Below are 19,449 nucleotides of genomic sequence, written 5' to 3' on the forward strand. Positions count from 1 at the left end.
TTTAAAAATTTTCAATAAAAAAAAAAAGAAAGAAAATGTTACTCTTCAGCCATTCCCTTTTTCAGGATATACTGTTCTATTCCTCTTTCATCTCCCCAATGACTTTATTTTTTTCTCTCTCAGGGGTCTCTGCCTGTGAGCATGCTCAATTTTCACTAAAGTTTTTTGAGAAGATTTTGCTTCAAAAGTTTTTTTTTTAAATTCAAAATACTCCTTTCTCTGCACTTTCATAAACCTCACCTCTGGCAGGACTTGTCCTGCAGTTGGTTATGTAAGTGTCTACATTCAGAAAACTTTGTCTGCTGTTAGTTACAATCTATGTGGTGTGACAGTATCTAAATGGCTTTTTTATTTATTATGTCTATAAGCCAAGTACAGTTTTCATAATTTGGCAGTATATAAAAACTGGGCAACAAAGAAATAAACCTATAAAACAAAATAGGCAAAATACGGAGAAAGCATCTATTAAGACCTCAGAAAGAAGAGGTCTTATCACAGTCTAAGACAAGGGCACAGCAAGGAAAAAAACATTGGGGGGGGGGGGAAGGATAGCAGCGGCAATTGGTATTCCACTAGGAATACCAGGACTCCCAATTTAGGAAATAGTTCTGATAACAGGATATAAAGGTATCTCTTTGTTGATTGTCACCAGGGGAAATGTATTGGAGGATGTTTTTCAAAAAATCCTGTCCTCCAACCTGATGTCCTGCAAATGTTTTGGCCTTCAACTTCAATAAATCTCAATCACAGCATGGCCTTTGGATCAAAAGGGTTGACATCTAATATACCAGATTGAGATAGGCTGATTTAGGGCTTTTGCAAATAATACCAATAATTCTGAATGGCGCTCAGAAGAAGCAGTTCAAGCCCTGCATTCAGATTAAACTGGTTTCAGCCTAACTTCTCCACTTATTTTAACGGTATCACCAATAATCTCCCCTCCTTTTGATTATCCTCAAAGTCCCAGTAGTTAAATTAGAATGAAATCTTAAAGCAAATCAAGTCACATGCACTCATAGGTTACAGGTAGTCCTCAAAGTACGACCACAATTGAGCCCAAGATTTATGTTGTTGAGACATCTGTTAAGTGAGTTTTATCCCATTTTATGACCTTTTTTTGCCACAGTTGTTAAGTGAATCACTGCAGTTGTTAACAACATGGTTGTTAAGTAAATCTGACTTCTCCATTGAATTTGCTTGTCAGAAGGTTACAGAAGATTCTCAAATCATCCCAAATCATGTAACCGTCATAAAATATGAGTTAGTTACCAAGCGCCTGAATCTTGATCACATGGTCATACGAATACTGCAACAGTCATAAGGGTGAAAAACAGTAATTTTTCAGTGCCATTGTAACTTTGAACAGTTACTAAATGAACAGTTGTAAACCGAGGACTACTTCTACATATTGGTTAAGTTGATGATGGAAAGACTTTGAATCTTATACTACTCTTTCCCCCCCCCCTGCATTTTTCCTTCTCCAAATACATCTAAACCTATCTATGCCAATGCTTCTTCTGTTTCTTGCCCCATTTAAAGTGCAAGGCTGTTTCTATAGCACAAAATTTTGGAGGCCCTTCTCAGCTCACTTCACTTTTGTGCAGCTGCCATCTGAGGGGAAAAAAAGACAGCATTGCCCTTTTGGCAACTGGATGCCTTTGTTGATTTCATTTTGTCTAAAGTAATAAAAGGGAAAAGGAATCAAAAGAAGAAAAATGTGCATTTCTGAGATACAAATATCTCCATAAAGCATTTCTGAACTTATACTTTCTCAGTCCCCTGACAATCTCCTTAATCATATAAAAAGATTTCATTTTTTCCTATTCTTGATAGAATTTTGCCCTTTGGAAGTGATTCAGAAGTTTGCTCAAATTTTCATGCCGCTTCTAAAAATATGTAATTTGGACCTAGAAAAAAAGAATGCATGCACTTATGTCACATTTATGAACAAGTGTTTCTCTCTATCTCTATCCAAGAGAGGTGAACTTTTCAGTCATTTTATTTTATTTTTGGAATATTTAGGAGCCGTGGTGGCACAATGGTTAGAATGCAATATTGCAGGCTAACTCTGCTCATAGCCTGGAGTTCAATCCTGACCGGTTCAAGGTTGACTCAGCCTTCCATCCTTCCAAGGTCTATAAAATGAGGACCCAGATTATTGGGGGCAATATGCTGACTCTGTAAATTGCTTAGAGAGTGCTATCTTAAAGCACTATGAAATGGTATATAAATGCTAAATGCTATTAAAAGCTCTTAGGACTAGATGATAACTACAATCCTATCAGATGGAATACATGACTGCAGCAGTAATATTCCTGTAGTTAGTTTACAGACAGGTGGAGAAGAAGCCTTTTAAAAAACAGTGTTGGCCTCCAATTCCAAATATTTCATAAAAGAAGATTTTGATTTCCCCTATCTTCAAAATCTGGTCACATTTTTTCAAAGGCAGAATTGGCCATTTTAAAACAACAATGCCAGATTAGAAGATTTTAGCCTATTTATTTATTGGCTTTTGCTATTTGCTTTGAGCTTCTTCACCCCTATTCTCACATGACTGGGTCGCTTTGGATTAGCCATTCTCCTTCAGCGCAAATTAACAATGCTGTTATTATGGGGATAGAATTCAGGGAAACTTACCAATTTACATTACCTTGAGCTCTCTCAGAAAACTACGACATTAACATCATCATCATCATATTCATCATCATGATCAACATCTTCACAAACCACTCTAAGGTACCCCACAACGTAAGTGCAAGCATAATCTCTGTCAGTTAAATACAACTAGAATTTACTTCCTGTGCCTGGATTCCATCCCAACCAAGCGTATTTGCAGAGTATGGGCAGGAGGAGGAGGAGGACATAGCCGCAATGGGGAATCAAAACAGTTTTTCGTTGAAACACATATAAAAACCAGGCACAGCTTTGATTGTTCTGTTATGGCCACCATCTTGAATTTGTTTGACCATACTCTGTAGACACCCTTGATGCCAACACATGAGCCCCAAGTCCCAGACAACCTAGGCAAGACCTATACACACTCTACTAATCAACTTTCTGGCTTCACTCCTGGCCTTTGGAATAAGTTACAATGAGGCTTTTCAGCTATCTTTATCTCTTAGAGGTTTAAGGGAGCGGTGGTGGGGCAGTGATTAGAATGCAGTATTGCAGGCTAATTCAGATCACTGCCAGGAGTTTGTTTCTCATCAGTTCAAGGTTGTCTTAGCCTTCCATCTTTCTGAGTTCGGTAAAATAAGGACCCAGATTGTTGTGGGCAATATGCTGACTCTGTAAACTGCTTAGAGAGGGCTGTAAAGCACTGTGAAGCGGTATATAAATCTAAGCGCTATTGCTACATATAAGTAAATGTAAAAAAATCCTCTGAAAAGCCAGATTAAATGTGTCACCATCAAATGTATTATATAGCAGATTTCAAAAAGTTTCCCATCTTTCAAAGATACTATTCCTGTAATGGTATTGACTTTGAAACTGGCTCATATTTCATTGCTCTTTTTCAGCACGTATTTATCTGGCCTATTTTAAAATCAAGACTAAGAAGATGCATTTCTGAATTTGTTAAAATTTAACTTTCAGACAAAAATCCTAAAATTAGAATTGTGACAGCCAAATTTTTAACTATGGCTATAAAAACAAGATATTTATTAAATAAGTAACAAGCTTAAGTTTTTATATGTTTTAATATATACAATATTTATCAATAAATCATTTTAAAAATTCATTTATTTTATTTGTTAAATTGTTATATTTTATCAATATTTAAAATTGTATCTGTACTTTGTTCTTTGATTTTTTTGGCCATGCATAAAAAATATTATATGTGGAATGCTATTCAGAACAGACTTTGCCTATTGGCCCCAATCCTCCACTTTATTATTACACGATTTCCTTTTAAACAAATGGCTAGTATATTTTAAAAGAATCAAAGAAAAAAAGCCAAACAGATTCTCTCATAAATAGATTCTGTCAGGAACAAATTTGTAGCCCCTTGTCTCTTTGGGCTGTGAGAACTGTCGGCTTGAATTTTCAATTGCCTGAATGCAGCCATATCGTCATTGTCTGATCTCTAACTAATAAAGCCTTCTCTTGCAAAGCTAAATTAGACTACTCTGTAGCCTAGTGGGGCTGTGATTCAGCGCTCAGCCTCAGCAGTATTTCTTCCTAACTCTGTAAGCTGAATTGCTGATGAGATATGACTGTAGAATGCAAGTGATGACTTAAATTGGATTTCAATATGGCTGACTGGGGCATTCCGGGAGTTGAAGTCCACACATCTTAGAGTTGCCAATCTTTAGAAATACTGGCTTAGATTATTCATTTCCAGTACTTAAAAGTTTTCCCTTGGCTGTGGGCAGCTCTATGAGCTAAGGATCACACTGCATTCATGTTCACCATGCTTTCTTTTGTAAACCAGTATGGTGGAAGAGTAGGCTGGTATAGATGATGGACTGTGATTGGAGAGATCTAAGTTCAAATTGTCACTTGATCATTGAGCTTCCTGGATGATTTGTACTCCCACCTTACAGTGTTGCTTTTGCTATGAGGATTAAAGTGAAGGAAGACCATAAAGCCTGCATATGCATCTTAAAGGAATGGCATGATGGAAATTCAGTAATAAATACAAGCCAGAATTCATCAGCAGAGAGAATAGGGGCATACAGTAAATGAAATAGTAGTCTGACCTGAAGAAATGAAGTTATTTAATATCACAACCTGTTCCCTACAATGGTCAAAACCAGTTCACAATCCTCTCTTAACAAATACAGAAGCAGGTAAACACAGAGAGGCTATATTCACATGTAACATTAAACTATGATTTTCTGAAATTATTTTGTGGACAAACTTTCAGCCAATTTTTATTTTCTGCCTCCATTTCTTCTGCTAGACTGCAGAAGAAATAGGCAGTTTGATTCATTTGCTGATGTTATATTGATAAAGGGGGGGGGGACCATGACAGGAATAAGACATCTATACAATGTAATGTTTACATATATTATACATTAAAAACACTGATGTGACAACTCTCACAAGTGTTAGAAAAAAAATCCTTTATAAATGAAAACAGAATTTTATCACAATTGACCATAATTTTAAATTGCTTGGGGAACCAGGAGGTTGAAATTAAACTCCTAGGCTACAAGCTGCCTATTCTTAGCTAACCTTATAAGCACTCCTCAAACACACTGAAGTGGCTAGTAGAGTTGAGCAGTGTTTCTCAACTTGGCAACTTTTAAGACACATGGATTTCAAGATGCTGGCTGAGGAATTCTGGGAGTTGAAGTCCATGTGTCTTAAATTTGGCAAGGTTGAGAAAACCTGTTAAAGAGATATAAATCTTTCTTAGGCATCAAACAGTGCTGCAAGCCTAAGCACACTAATACATAGAGGATGAGGAACTGGGAACTAAGATCCATTTTAATAAGGCCTAATAAAACAATCAAGAGAACTTGAGAAGCAACTGGGTAATTTCAATATTCATCCTTTAAATTAAAATTGTGAGCACCGAGAAAAATGACAAGGCAATGGACTTCAGTTGTCTAGAATTTAATACAAGGGAAGATATACCTGATTCACTATGTATGTTCCCATTTCTCCCCCCCCCCCCCAGAAACCATCAGGATTTCATCTTCAAATAGAAAAAAAACCTCTCTCTCTTTTTCCAGGAATAGCACTGCCTAGCACAACCTTCGGCCAGGACTAGCCACTTTGTGCTGGAGAAGCAACATTACAGTGGTCTGCAAAAATTACAATTAGGCAAAAAAAAAAAAAAAAAAAGTTTATGGCAGTCTTGCAAGTTTGGGTTTGAGTTCTCAGGTCTAAATCTCTCTTTTACAATTTGCCAACACACATTCGCTGCCAAGAAAAATCTCCAGCCCAGTGTACTAAAAGTTCTAAATTATGCAAAATAAAATTGGTTAGCAGTTTCAGTAAGTAGAGTGCTGGGGGGGGGGGGAGAACAAGATTTCAGTTCCCTCCTTTTTCTATTGGGATTCATTTATAGCTGTATCAATAGAATTACGTATAACATTTAAGTCATCCCACTAATTTAACGGAGTTAGATATTTTATTAGATATTTTATTATTTACCTATTACTAAACTAAGCAAGTAAGTATTAAGATAGCATTACTCCAGAATTCTCAGCCTTCTCTAACTTGGCCCCTGAAACTCCCATAACTACATGGTGACCACATTAATAGATTGGATGGCAAGCTACATTAGGCCACATTTGTAATTTTTTTTTACCATTTAATAAAATAAGTACAGAGCTAATCTTGGCAGAGCCTTGTCTGGGGATATTTTTCTATTTTGGAATGTCCAATTATTTTGCTAAATGGATCTCACCCTGATTAACTTATTTGAGATTAGTCAAGGTCAGCTAGGTGTTTCTACAGTAAGTATATGTTAAAACTGGCTGACTGTTATATAGGATATCTGACTAAGGAGATAGAAAGCCTGTAATTTAAAGATTCACTTATAGACTGTCTCCTGCTCTTCCTCTGATCATGAGACATGGTTAGATGGTTAGATGTTCCATATGTTACGTTCAGTCCCAAACTCTTTTTCATCATTCTTTAGAAAGGACTGTCAAGGTAATGATTTAGAAGCTAACCAGCTGATGTAATGTATGATGTAATATTGGGAATGACTCAGCAGGGTCTATGTCCCTTTAAGAGCAAGCAGGGTCTGTATCTCTTTAAGAGCCTTGTATAAAAGGGGAGGCTCTGCAGATGTGTGCTCTCTCTTCTGTTTCCTGCTGTAACTGCTCTGGGTTGTAAACAGCTGTATTAACACGTGTATGTATATTGTTTCTGGTGTATGATATTGTAGATAGTGCAAGATAAACCATCATTTAATATAGACCACTGTTTACTGTGTTTACTCCTGGGTTATTTGAGCGCAATAAGACTGTGCATGCTCTGACAATGACTCAAAAAGATGGGAGGATCACTCCAAATTTGGATTCCAATATCTCAGTCTTCCAACTATACAGTACAAATTTGTATTTTATAGTACTCACTAGTTCTTGGAAGTAGAATTGATAATCAAATACAGGAATGGCTTCCAGCCTTTTCACAATATCCACACCAGGTTTTGAAGGTGAATAGGGTGTATTTATTCCAGCCACTGCCCTAAAACAAAAGCAAGATATTGAGACAGAGAGCTGTCAATCACTTTCTACCCCATCTACCCCACAGGTTTCGTGTTGTGGGATGGGAGAGTTTGAGGAAAGGAATGTTGTGTACTTCACTTGGAGCTCCTGAAAGAAGGTTGGGATATAAATCTAACATATAAATCAATCTTAGATGACTATAGTTTCCTTGAGTAAAAGTGGAATAAAAATATAATAAACATTCATTAGACAAAAAGAAATAGGTATCAGGACCCAGAAATGCTGAGAAAATGTAAACAAGTAAAAAAAAATCATGCATACAAGTACCGTATTAGGAAAAAATATAAAAAATAGTCATTAGCCTGTGACAGTCCTTCCCAATGTGGTCCTGCTCCCATACCAAAATGGACAAGTCTCTAAAAACTACTGAATGGAGAACACAAGAGAGAATATTATTGTATGCACATTTTTCTGCTCAATTAGATAATTCTAAATCCAGCAAGATTCTTTTTATGAGTAAATATTTTGGTTTATAATATTAACTATTAAGACAATATTTATCCCATGTTATTAATCTATGCCATTCTAATTAAACAATTCTACAATATTTGCACTACCAAACAGCACTTCTTATCTTCTTGTCTCTGTATTGCATTATAATTGCTACCATGAAACTGGTATTTTCAAAATAACAATAAATTAATATGACCAGCAATTCTGATGCGTTCTATACTGGAATTGTTCTCTGTTACTGAAAATCTGTATGAACTGAGGCAGTTTGTAAATATTGTTAAATAAATACCTTAAAAAATTGTGTAGGATCAAGAGGGAGGGAGGGAGGAAGGGAGGAAGCAAGGAAAGAAGGAAGGAAGGAAAGAAGGAAGGCAAATTCCAGTCACATATGGTTATTGGTTTATCCACCTGCTGAATGCTAAAATCTGGTAGAAAAGTAAAGTGAGGAACTTGACATCTAAGGGAAGATGGCTGCTCTAGACTCATGTGGAAAGCATCAGACTGAGAAGGCTGGCCTCTGATACGTCATAATTTTTAAGGAGAAAAAAGTATAAGTAATCCTGGAAAAATAGCAACAATGAAATAGAATTTAAAAAAATACAATGAAAGGGAGACGAACCAAGACGACTAGTAATATATTATTTAGGCAGATGAATAATGACAGAATAAAAATGGCTCAAAAAGTAATGGACAAAGGAGAAGGAGGGTAAAATCTGACAAGTTGTTAACAGGAGACTTATGACATTTTCATGGATTCTTCTAATTAAATTTAGAAACAAATAACAATGGAATTTGATGCAAAATTGGTTGAAAGTTACCAACTAAAGCTAATTTACCCACATATTGAATTTTGTTAAGGTTAAGTATGTACTATACACTGTAAGACATAGTACTGAATTATATATTGTACTTCTGCTCATAACTCCAAGTGATGAGCACTTTTTGGTGTTTGATCCATCACTATCATACATTTTGCATGCAAATGTCACAGAGAAATTAACTTACTTGACCCGTTCTGGGTAAAAGAGAGCCATATTCCACACTGTGGCACCACCCCAATCATGACCAATGAATGTAGCCTGAACAATGCTCTAGAAAGAAAAAAAAGGATAATTTCAGTACCCATGTCCTCCCATAAGCACAGTTTTCTCTTTCTTTCTTTCTTTCTTTCTTTCTTTTTCTTTTCTTTCTTTCTCTCTCTCTCTTTTTCTTTTTCTCTTTCCTCCTTCCTTCCTGCCTTCCTTCTCTTTTCTTTTTTTTCATATGTAATGTATATTGCAGGCAGCTGCAGCACCCATTTATTTATTTATTGAAAAGGTGCCCAGCATCTCCTCCCCCAAAAGATAAAGTTAAGCAATAGGATATTCAAATTCTTTAATGATAAACATTTTTAAATATCATTTTAACATTTTAAATGGGCTTTCTTGACTGGCCAGATACAAGATGACAGCCTGTTTATGAGGGGTCCTACAACAGGATCTCAATATTTCAGATATGAACACAGGTCACCAAAGTTTGAGAACTTAGACAACCCACTGAGTCCAGGATTGCAAACTTTAAATACCAGCAGCTGCTGGTTTGTTTAATCATGATTAATACCTTATAACTTAAAATTGTAAAGATCCTGTTTTTGTTTGTCCGAGGATGACTTTCTACTCTTGCCTCTTTCCTTTTTACAATGTTTTATTATGATCTTTCCTCCCCAGAGGCTGGAGCTTGAGGAATATCACAACAATTTAACCAATGGTTTCAGCCAGAGAAAAAAATGTGCTATCCCTTACATAAAGAAGAAAATAGCATTACTTTGGTGCTATATTTCAATGGAAAAGGGAGGACAAAGCACAAAGCTCCAGCTATTAAGCTACTATTTCACCTCAAGAAAAAAAATGCAATTTTAGATTGAAGTTACTAAATAGGATGCCTTCACACATTGGTTCAGTCACTTAACTTAATGGAAGCAGCCTGCCAAATTACTTTGAAAAAGAAGAAACGGGAGGGGGGGGGGAATCTAATTCTGAGCATCAACTCCTCACTTAACTCGAAAGACAATTTTTTGCTTTTAAGCACCATCTGTTTGTACAAAATAGGGCCTCATGCTCAGCTGTTCTTCTTCCAATCTCGTTCCTTGCTTATTGCAAAAGGAGATGTGTCAAAGTTCCACAAAGTTCATTACTTGCTCACTAAAAAGTTTTCCTTAGGGAACTAGGAAGAGCTGAAAGGTTAAACTCAGCAGCTGCCCAGGATAGAGAGGAGAAACCATCCTGTGGAGGAAGCTCATTTCAAGTACATCCTAGAAAAAACCGGACCAAAAGCTTCCTGGCAAATCCATGGCTTTCCAAACCCAAGTCTTCTCAAACCCTCTCCATCCTTATGTATTCCTCCTGCCCATTTGGAAATCCAGGAATACAGTATGCCTGTATACTGTAGAAGCCATGACATGTCAAAATAATTGTTCGTCTTCCAGCCCTGGTCTTAGAGACCTACGATGGAGGGAGATAATTCAAATCAATGTACTGCCAGAGCCTAACAGCTTGAGATACCAACAACTGAATTTGGGGATTCTATATGCAAAACATGTGATTGGCCATGGTATCTCCCTCTCTTGTTGAGAGCAGTCAGGAACATTTTACCTCCCCCAGTGAGGGAAGTTAGGAAAAAAAAAAAAAAACCAACCTCTATCAGAAAACACATCCCCCTTTGCTTTTAACAATGCAAAGAGAGACATTAGCAGAGTTGCAGGCTAGAAACTGGGTTGGTTTTTTCAGCAATTTATAATTTGGCAGAGAAAGAAAAAGATTAGGAAGTTGAAAAGATAGCGAAGCATTTCAGCATACTGCAGCATTGGAAAGCTTGAAGTAGTTTTGTAAAAAAACCCACACTTTTATTCTTTAACTGTGAGCTAGAACAGATGTCCAGTATAATCTACATAGTGGAACTTGCTCACACAGCACAACATTTACCATGGTGTCAATCTTACACCTTCCATCAGAGTTGTGAATGTCCTTTTTCTCTTTCTGAGCTATTGCTCATGAAAATCACCACCACCACCACCTCCTCCTCATCATCATCATCACTGCACTGCTTTGTGCTTTTTACAAGTTGCAAACCAATAAATGAGAGGATGCAAGCTTCTATAGCACCAATACAAAAGGCAGCATAACAGCTGGAGGGGTTGGATGACAAGCAAAGCAGTTGGAAAATACATAAGATCCACTAGAATCAGGGGTGTCAAACTGCCAGCCCGCGGGCCAGATGCGTCACGCGAAAACCGCGCCAACCCCATTGCTGGCAATGAGAAAAAAGTCGCAATATGTCGTGACATGTCCATGACGTTGAGAGTTTGACACCCGTGCACTATATCCACTATGACAAGCAGTAAGAACTATTTTAGAAAAAAAAAATATTCAAGTCCTCCAAATATTCTTCACATCCTTCACCTTCTAAAACATAGCTTAATATCATGTTGCCTAGATTAACAACACATTTTTCTCATGTTGGAATTAATGTTATTACTTTTAGATATATTTGAGTAATAAATGCAGCAATAAGAAAGCACACATGAAAGACAAAATATAAAAGAATAAAAAAGAAAATGGAACAAAGCCATCTATTTCCCTCCTTCCTTCCACTCCCAAGTAAGACCTATCCCTGCTTGGAAACTGAGGTATACTTATGGAATTGATGTCGTTTTTATTTCACCTGAAAAATATATTTTAACACTCCAAACTGAACATTCATTTTAAAAATTGGGTTAAACAATTTATTCTTCCAGTCCAGTTTGTAGAGTGGTGTTCATATTCATTTGTGTATAATCACATATAGCTGGATAGCGGTATTCTATCAGAAAGGAAAAATAAAAATAAAAAGCAGCTTCAAATTAATAGGGAATAGAATACAGGATTTCTGGATCTTTTCTAAAAATACTTTTCAGTCTTTTTTGATAGCATGAGTCAAAGTCGGGGAAGAAAAGCTCTTGGTGAAAAACTTTAACTCACATGAAGAAGCAAAAATAAAACAAAAAAATAAAACGAGAGTACTTTCCACATTATTGGTAATTTGGAAAAAGAACTGAAAAGTACAAGAGCCCTATTATATATAATGTTTTATTTAAATGGAAGGTGCAGCCTAATCTAAAATAATATGCCCCATTCAGATCACAAATAGTTCTTAAAACCACTATTTGGACTGAATTTCAGTTTCTAAGTGATGTGGTCACTAAGGAAATAATGACATGACTGGACCCAATTTTACAACTATGAGTGAATAATGTGATTGTTAAGTCACATACGTTGTTAAGCAAATCTGGCTTTCCTAATTTGCTTGTTGGAAGCAAAGGTTTGTAAGGTTTGGCATTTCCTATACTGTACCATATAAAACCATCAGTTAGAGGGGCATAACTGATTTACAACATGATGCCTTCTTTTAGAGATGAGTCAAGATACAGTATTATTAGCTTTCTAGAAATTGATACAAATACATTTGGCACACAATCTAGGAGCTTCCAAACTCTACTTGACACTTAAGGTGATAGAAATGTATTCAAAGGCCAAAGAGTTTGGTGGCTATTGTGGAGTCTTTGATGCTCTCTGAGGCTGCAGACACTTCATTACTTGACTAGTGAAGTAATAGTAATAAAGTTGGAAGGGACCTTGGAGGTCATCAAGTCCAACCCCCTGCTCAGGCAGGAAACCCTACACCATTTTGGACAGATGGTTGTCCAGTCTCTTTTTAAAAATGTCCAGTGTTGGAGCATTCACTGTTTCTGGAGGCAGGTTGTTCCACTGATTAATTGTTCTAACTGTCAGGAAGTTTCTCCTTAGTTCTAGGTTGCTTCTCTCCTTGATTAGTTTCCATTCGTTGCTTCTTGTCCTGCCTTCAGGCGCTCTGGAGAATAGCTTGACCCCTTCTTCTTTGTGGCAGTCCCTGAGATATTGGAACACTACTATCACGTCCTCTCTAGTCCTTCTCTTCGTTAAACTAGACATACCCAATTCCAGCAACCGTTCCTTATATGTTTTAGCCTCCAGTCCCCTAATCATCTTTGTTGCTCTTCTCTGTACTCTTTCTAGAGTCTCAACATCTTTTTTACATTGTGGTGACTAAAACTGGATGCAGTATTCCAAGTGTGGCCTTACCAAGGCATTGTAAAGTGGTATTAATACTTCACGTGATCTTGAAGTTAAATTGCTGATGACTACATCAAAATATAACAACATGGAAGTGATCCACCACTATCTCCTAATAAGATGCTTTTTATTTGTTTATTTTTTTACTTTCCAGTCTAGCCTGGAGTCCTGGGATTTCTTTGTGATTTCTGGCCCATAATAGCAAGTAGGTCTGACATTTTTCCTTCCGAAATTTGGTAAAGACAGTTGGATATTTCTATCACTTAATTTAGTTTATCTAAGCCGCCTTGAGTTGCCATGTACAAGTAGGCAGCAATACAAATTTTCTAAATAAATAAAGTTTCTAAATAAATAAATAAATAGTTCATTAGATTTTTAATCCGCCTATTCATGAATGTTATCTGGACTGGGTTTCTAAATTAAAAAAATAGGAACACAATTAAAATCCAGATAAATAATATCCTGTTATACTATTTTCTGCACATATATTTAAAGCTTAGCGCAGCCTTTAAAACATCACACACTTTTAATTAAAAATAGCAAATGCATTTGCAAGTACCTGAGAACTCTTCAGAAAGGAAGGAGGATTGGCTAAGTCATCTTTAGGAGCACAACAAAGAAGCTACATTAATTAGTGTGACACAAAGGACTTTTTCTTTTCTAGGAAAGCTTCCCAAATCAAATATTGTCCAAGAAAGCAAGAAAGACATTTACTGATCACTCTTTAATATTATCTGTAGACTTCACATGGACTTTTCTTGAGTTCATAGCCTTGCTCTGAAAAGTATATTATTTAAAGCTTCTCCTACCAGGGACACAAGAGAGATGCAAAGGGGTGACAAACAAGGGGAAAAAGAATAAGGAAAGAGAGGCAAAGACCCAATATCTAGAGAAGAATAACTGGAGGAATGACTCTCCCACAACTTAATACTAATGTAGATTTTCTCAAGATTTTCATTGTTAACATCTTTTGGCAAGAAGCTCAGAAAAACATATAATTAGTTTTTATACTTCCATTATATTATCACAATCTCCCCATAAAACACTTAGTTTTAATGATAATGGTGACTAAGAATGTGTAAAATCCATCCATCTGGAAGTGGTCCTTGCCAGAGAACACCAGAACATTCTGTTTTGCTTTGGGACATGCAGATATGGGGGAAAAGTATTTTGGGGGATTTCAGAAGTAAATCTTTCAAACAAGAAATGATGTGAAGTGACCTGGAAATAATGATCTACACAAAAAAGGTTTATTTGGGCCCAGAACAATATCATACCTTTTTGCCTAGGAGAATTTACTTCAAGAAACCACTGAATCCCCCAACCCAGAATGGTACAGTTCAGAAGAGGTTCAATGGGAAATGGAAACATTCTGGAAATCTCCAGAATAGTCCATTTCCAAATCAATTAATTTTAAACATACCTAGTAGTATCCCAGAATTACCCAATAAGCCTCACAACTAAACGCAGATTTGAATCTGGCCATTCTGATTCAAAGTATTGCATTCTCTACCCCTCACCTCATGTTCACATTCATCAATATTTTGACTGGTGTGAATAGAATAGAATAGAATAGAGCTGGAAGAGACCTTGGAGATGAAGACATTAGACTTCTACAAAGACTACTCAACAGTGATCAGAACACCACAATAATTGTAAACTCATCTTCTCCCTATTTTGGGTTGTCTTTCTACAACTTGACTTTGACTTTTATACACAAACACACAAAGGAACTTAAATCTGATACATTTTTAGCTGTGCATGATTTTGCTTTGGGCCTCTAGGCAAGCTGCAATGTTCTATTATTATGCCTAACATCTTACCCCCACTCTTGACACCTACCCCAAAGCTCACAAGGTTGTCTATAATGATCCAGGACTAAAGAATATTGTTCGGTCAAGCAAAGCTCACCAGAACTGGGGTCATAGGGTGGGAACAAAAGCTACTTGGAACTTTTTTTCATGGGTGCAGAGCAAGAAATTCAAATCAACACAAAGGTCAATAATGGCTGTAACTGTGCTGCTGAGGACTGCAGTTGCATATATTGAGGTCAATGTCATCTGCCTCAACAGTACAGCCAGCTATTTTCTAGGAAGCAAATTGAACCTCTGCTGATTTGTTAATGGTGTTGCCTGATGCTCTCCATTGGTCAAATCTTGGGTTTTCTCCTATTATGATGGCACTGGAAAGAGTCAAGAGAGACTTTTGAGTAATTGGTTGGGGATTCACTAGTATTCTATGCAAATCTGAAACTATATCTGGTAATGCTGTGAAAATCTTTAGATTTACTGATTAGAACATTAGGTCTCTCCATCCAGCCTCAGAGACCCTGTCCACTTCAGTGAAAGACTGAAGTATCTGCACTTCTTTTAATTGTGTTTCTGCAGAGATTTAGCTTACTTTTATGCTATTCTACCTCTCCACATTTACCACCAACATATTGTCCTTTGCTTCTAGACCAGGGCTTTTCAACCTGTTCACCCATTGTACCACTTTTAGGATATGGCAATATCCGAGTACCACCAGTCGCCTAGCAAGGTGTCAAAAACTTGACCCTAAAAAAGAAAAAAGTAATAAAGTACAGGTAGTCCTCGACATACAATAGTTCGCTTAATGACTGTTCGAAGTTACAATGGCACTGAAAAAAGTGCCCCCCAAGCCACAGCTGAGCAAGACACCTGCCTGCCCACCCAGCAGTGCTCTTCCTCCTGTCTGAGGTTTTCATTATTGTGAGCATTTCTGTTGGGGATTGGCAGCAGGGGTGGGGTGGGGTGTGTTTGGTTTTCATTCCCCTCGTCTGCTGGGTGGTTGCAGCAGGTTTTGGTCACTTCACATGACCCTGGGACACTGTGATCATCATAAATATGAATCAGTTGCCAAGCATCTGAATGTAAATCACAAGACCCTGGAGATGCTGCAACATTCCAGCTGATCGGCGCTTCTTCTGGGCTCAGCAGAAGTGCCAGGATCAGCGCCGAACTCCAGCTGGAGCCTAGCACTGATCTTGGTGCTTCTGCTGAGCCCTGACAGCCCCGAAGCGCTGATCACCTGGAAAGTGGCACTGATCCTGGTGCTTCTGCTGAGCCCTGACAGTCCCGAAGAAGCGCTGATCTTGGTGCTTCCGCTGAGTCCTGACAGCCCTGCAGCTCCAGCCATCTCTTGCTCAGGCTTGTGTGGTGCTGCCACCGGTTCAGCTCATTCCCCTCCCCCGCTACCACTTTTGTAGGATGGTCGCGTACCACCTGCCAGGTGCCAATGTACCACAGGTGGTACCTGTACCACTGGTTGAAAAGCCCTGTTCTAGATCTCTTGAGTTTTATTTGGTTATTTACGTAGGTTAATAAGAGCTGTGGTGATGCAATGGTTAGAATGCAGTATTGTAGACTAACTCACTGCTCCCTGCCAGGAGTTTGATTCTGATAGGCTCAAGGCTGACTCAGCCTTCCATCCTTCTGAGGCTGGTAAAAGGAGGACCCAGACTGTTGGGGACAATATGCTGACTCTGTAAATAAAGATATTAAAGTGCTCTGGGACTTTAGAATTCATATATACAAGTACCTGTCACATAACACCCCAGACTTAACAATGGTTGATAAGAAAGACAAAAAAGTCTGGATAGTGGAGACAGCACTACCTGGAGATAGCAGAATAGAAGAGAAAGAACTGGAGAAAATCACAAACAATAAAGACATGCAAATAGAAGTAGAACCACTGTGGCAAAATGGCAAAAGAAAGCAAAGATAGTTCTAATAGTGATAGGTGTCTCAGGTGCAATTCTAAACCATCTGCACCACCACTTGAATACCATCGGTACTGACAAAATCATCATCTGTCAATTGCAGAAGGCACTTTACTTGGAACAGCTTACATCCTGCAACGATAGTTTAACATTATTAAACAATCACATCTGCCTATTCCAGGTCCTCAGGAAGGACTTAATAGGTGGACAAAAATGCTAAATACAGTATAACCACCTGGCTGTCCGTGCAATCAACTATAATTTAACCTAAAACGTAAAGCCAGCCACATTTCTGTCGACTAGTAGGACTGTAGCAGAAACAGCAGAGGTGCCCTCTGCTTTTATAAAGACACACTACTGTTAACTAAGCCACATATTAGAACAGCAAACAGTTTTACAGCATGAAACGAAACATCTGAAGCATGGCAAGATGTTCATTTACTTTTGGCAATTTTATTACACTATTTCTTTTTCTATCACAACTGCTGTATCTAATACAACTCCAGTGTTCTTGCTCCACTAATTGCTGAACTTTCACTACCCTGAGTAAATTATTTTTATAGTGATTAGGCCAGCAAGATCTCATTCTTAGGACATCACAAATAGTTGCTAACCTCAGCAAGAAGACAGTAGATAGAAGACAAGGACTATTTTCCATAAAAGAACAGAGGCCATAGCAAGTTTTTGAGTCAATTCAAGTTGGTTGGGGCAAGAGAGCGAGCAGCACAGACATATGGAACATGAAAAGCTCACAGGAATAGGGAAGCTGGGTGGAGTTTAAAGTTTTGTGATTCCTAAAATAGCCTTCTTCCAAATGCTGCCATTCTGATGTACTGAGGACCAATATTTCTAGAGGAAAACACACACTGGGGAAGTCTGTTCCTAATCTCATTTGAATTCCAAGTGAATGAACCTGATGAAGGCAGAGAAGAGCAACAAGAATGATTAGGGGGCTGGAGGCTAAAACATACAAAAAACGGTACCAGGAATTGGGTATGTCTAATCTAATGACAAGAAGGATAGGGACACACGATAGCAGTGTTTCAATATCTCAGGGTTGCCATAAAGAAGAGGGAGTCAGGTTATTCTCCAAAGCACCTGAAGACAGGATAAGAAGCAACGGATGAAAACGAACCAAGGAAAGAAGCAACCTAGAACTAAGGAGAAAATTCCTAATGGTGTGAGCAATCAACCGATGGAATAGCTTGCCATCAGAAGTTGTGGGTGCTCCATCACTGGAGACTTTCAAAAAAAAAAACAACAACCCAAAACTAGACAACCACTTGTCTGAAATAGTGAGGGTCTCCTGCTCAAGCAGGACTAAATGATCTCCAAGGTCCCTTCCAATTCTATTATGCAATGTTTTATATTCTATAAAAGTAATTGCGAGTGCCCCTTAGCCAAATAAAAAAAATGTGGGTGATAGTTCTGAAAAGAAGTATTGATCCATTTTTGTCCCCCCTTCTCTGGTATGTTTTACAAGACTCTGAGAACAGTTGTCTTTACCTCAATCTACTCACCGATAACTATTTACCCTTCTACTTGTCATCTTTTCAATGTGTTCGTAGTTAAGAAGACATTTCAATCCTCACTGGCACAGTCCTATATAAAATATGGATTTGGTCCCTTCTTGTCTTTCAGTCAGGAAGAGAATTTAACATATTCGTTTCCATTTTCCTAGCACTGTGTTTCCTCTCTGTCTTTCAAAGCTGAAAGACAGCAGTTGAATCATTGCTAAATTCTCTCACAAATTAGAGGCGCCAGAGAAAAAGAGTATAGCTAGAAAATGCCAAATAGACAACTGCTTCTCAGTTTAAAAGAACCTGAGAAGACACAGCAATCGTAGTAGGATATACAAAACTTTCTCAGGAAAGTTCGTGATTTGCAGTATATTATTTGAGTGTACTGTACCAAGTCCAGATCAAACATTCCATATTCTAAAATTCTTTCCTGATTTTAGGACAAAATAGCTTTTTGTTTCATGGTGTCTCTCAGTGTTTTAATGTTCCTCAATAGTCTTATCATTATGTTTTCTTAATTCCTTCAATTATTGAAACTTTAATTAATTAAGTTCCAATTCTGATATCATTGGCTAGATTATCCATAGGTTTCAATGAAGTGGCTCCAGATATTCTGCTCCTAACACTAATACCTAATACTTTCATATAGATTGTTTCTGTGCACTTGTTCCCATTTAAAGCAGATTTGGTCAATGATGTTTTGCAATAGCAAACTTCAAATCCCAACTCTATGTGTAAATTTTAATGTCTAAACTGTTTATTATTTAGCTCACAAAATAGACTCTGTCAGCAAAACTACTCTCAGAAACCCCGAGCAATTAGAATACTTGATTGCTATTTCAAAGCCACTAAATATTCAGTGAAGAGACTGTCAGAGGAAACAGTTTTTTTTATCAAGGATTCTGCATAAAACACTCTGCATCTATGTCAATTATATTACCCACCACTACTTCATACAAGTAAAAGACTTTATTCTCTCCAGTTCAAATTATACTCTTTCCCCCAAGAATAAAAGCAGCTAGTCACTCAAATAGTGTGCCATTAATGAAAAAGCCAAATTTCTACATAAAGTCAACCTGTTATTGAACACAGATTTTGCTTTCAGAACCAATATAAAATACATAATGATAACTATGCTAGAAGGCATCGATGTGGTAGCCATGTAAAAACGAAGTGCCCTGAGTGTAAGCCAATTCCAGACCAGGATTACTGTAGGCAGTAGGTAGAAGCTTCCATGAAAAATTTTTTCAAAAATCATTGTAAATAAAAACAACCACAGAGGAAAATTCTCAGGCTAGTTTCCTACCTGATAGACTAAGTAGATAAAGGGATTGTTTTTCCTATGCACAGATCATTCAATCATACAGTATGAAATACAGGTTTTAATTATTCTTTTAATTTAGAAAAATGGAAATTTGGGA

General features: G+C 37.4%; 1 protein-coding gene across 2 annotated transcripts in view; it reads right to left on the reverse strand.

Moving 5' to 3' along the window:
- The window catches only part of EPHX2 (epoxide hydrolase 2), a 69,543-nt gene that overhangs the window by 12,885 nt on the left and 37,209 nt on the right, over positions 1-19,449 (reverse strand). For both annotated transcript variants that reach the window (XM_039345971.1, XM_039345970.1), the window contains exons 11-12: positions 8,649-8,734; positions 7,038-7,149 (exon numbers count right to left, since the gene is read on the reverse strand). In XM_039345971.1, the coding sequence (XP_039201905.1) occupies positions 7,038-7,149; positions 8,649-8,734 (198 nt within the window). The remainder of the gene's footprint in view (positions 1-7,037; positions 7,150-8,648; positions 8,735-19,449) is intronic.

Source organism: Crotalus tigris, unplaced genomic scaffold (assembly GCF_016545835.1).
Source record: "Crotalus tigris isolate CLP2741 ecotype Arizona unplaced genomic scaffold, ASM1654583v1 scf7180000017987.690289119674:8195010, whole genome shotgun sequence".
Classification (NCBI taxonomy): Eukaryota; Metazoa; Chordata; class Lepidosauria; order Squamata; family Viperidae; genus Crotalus; species Crotalus tigris.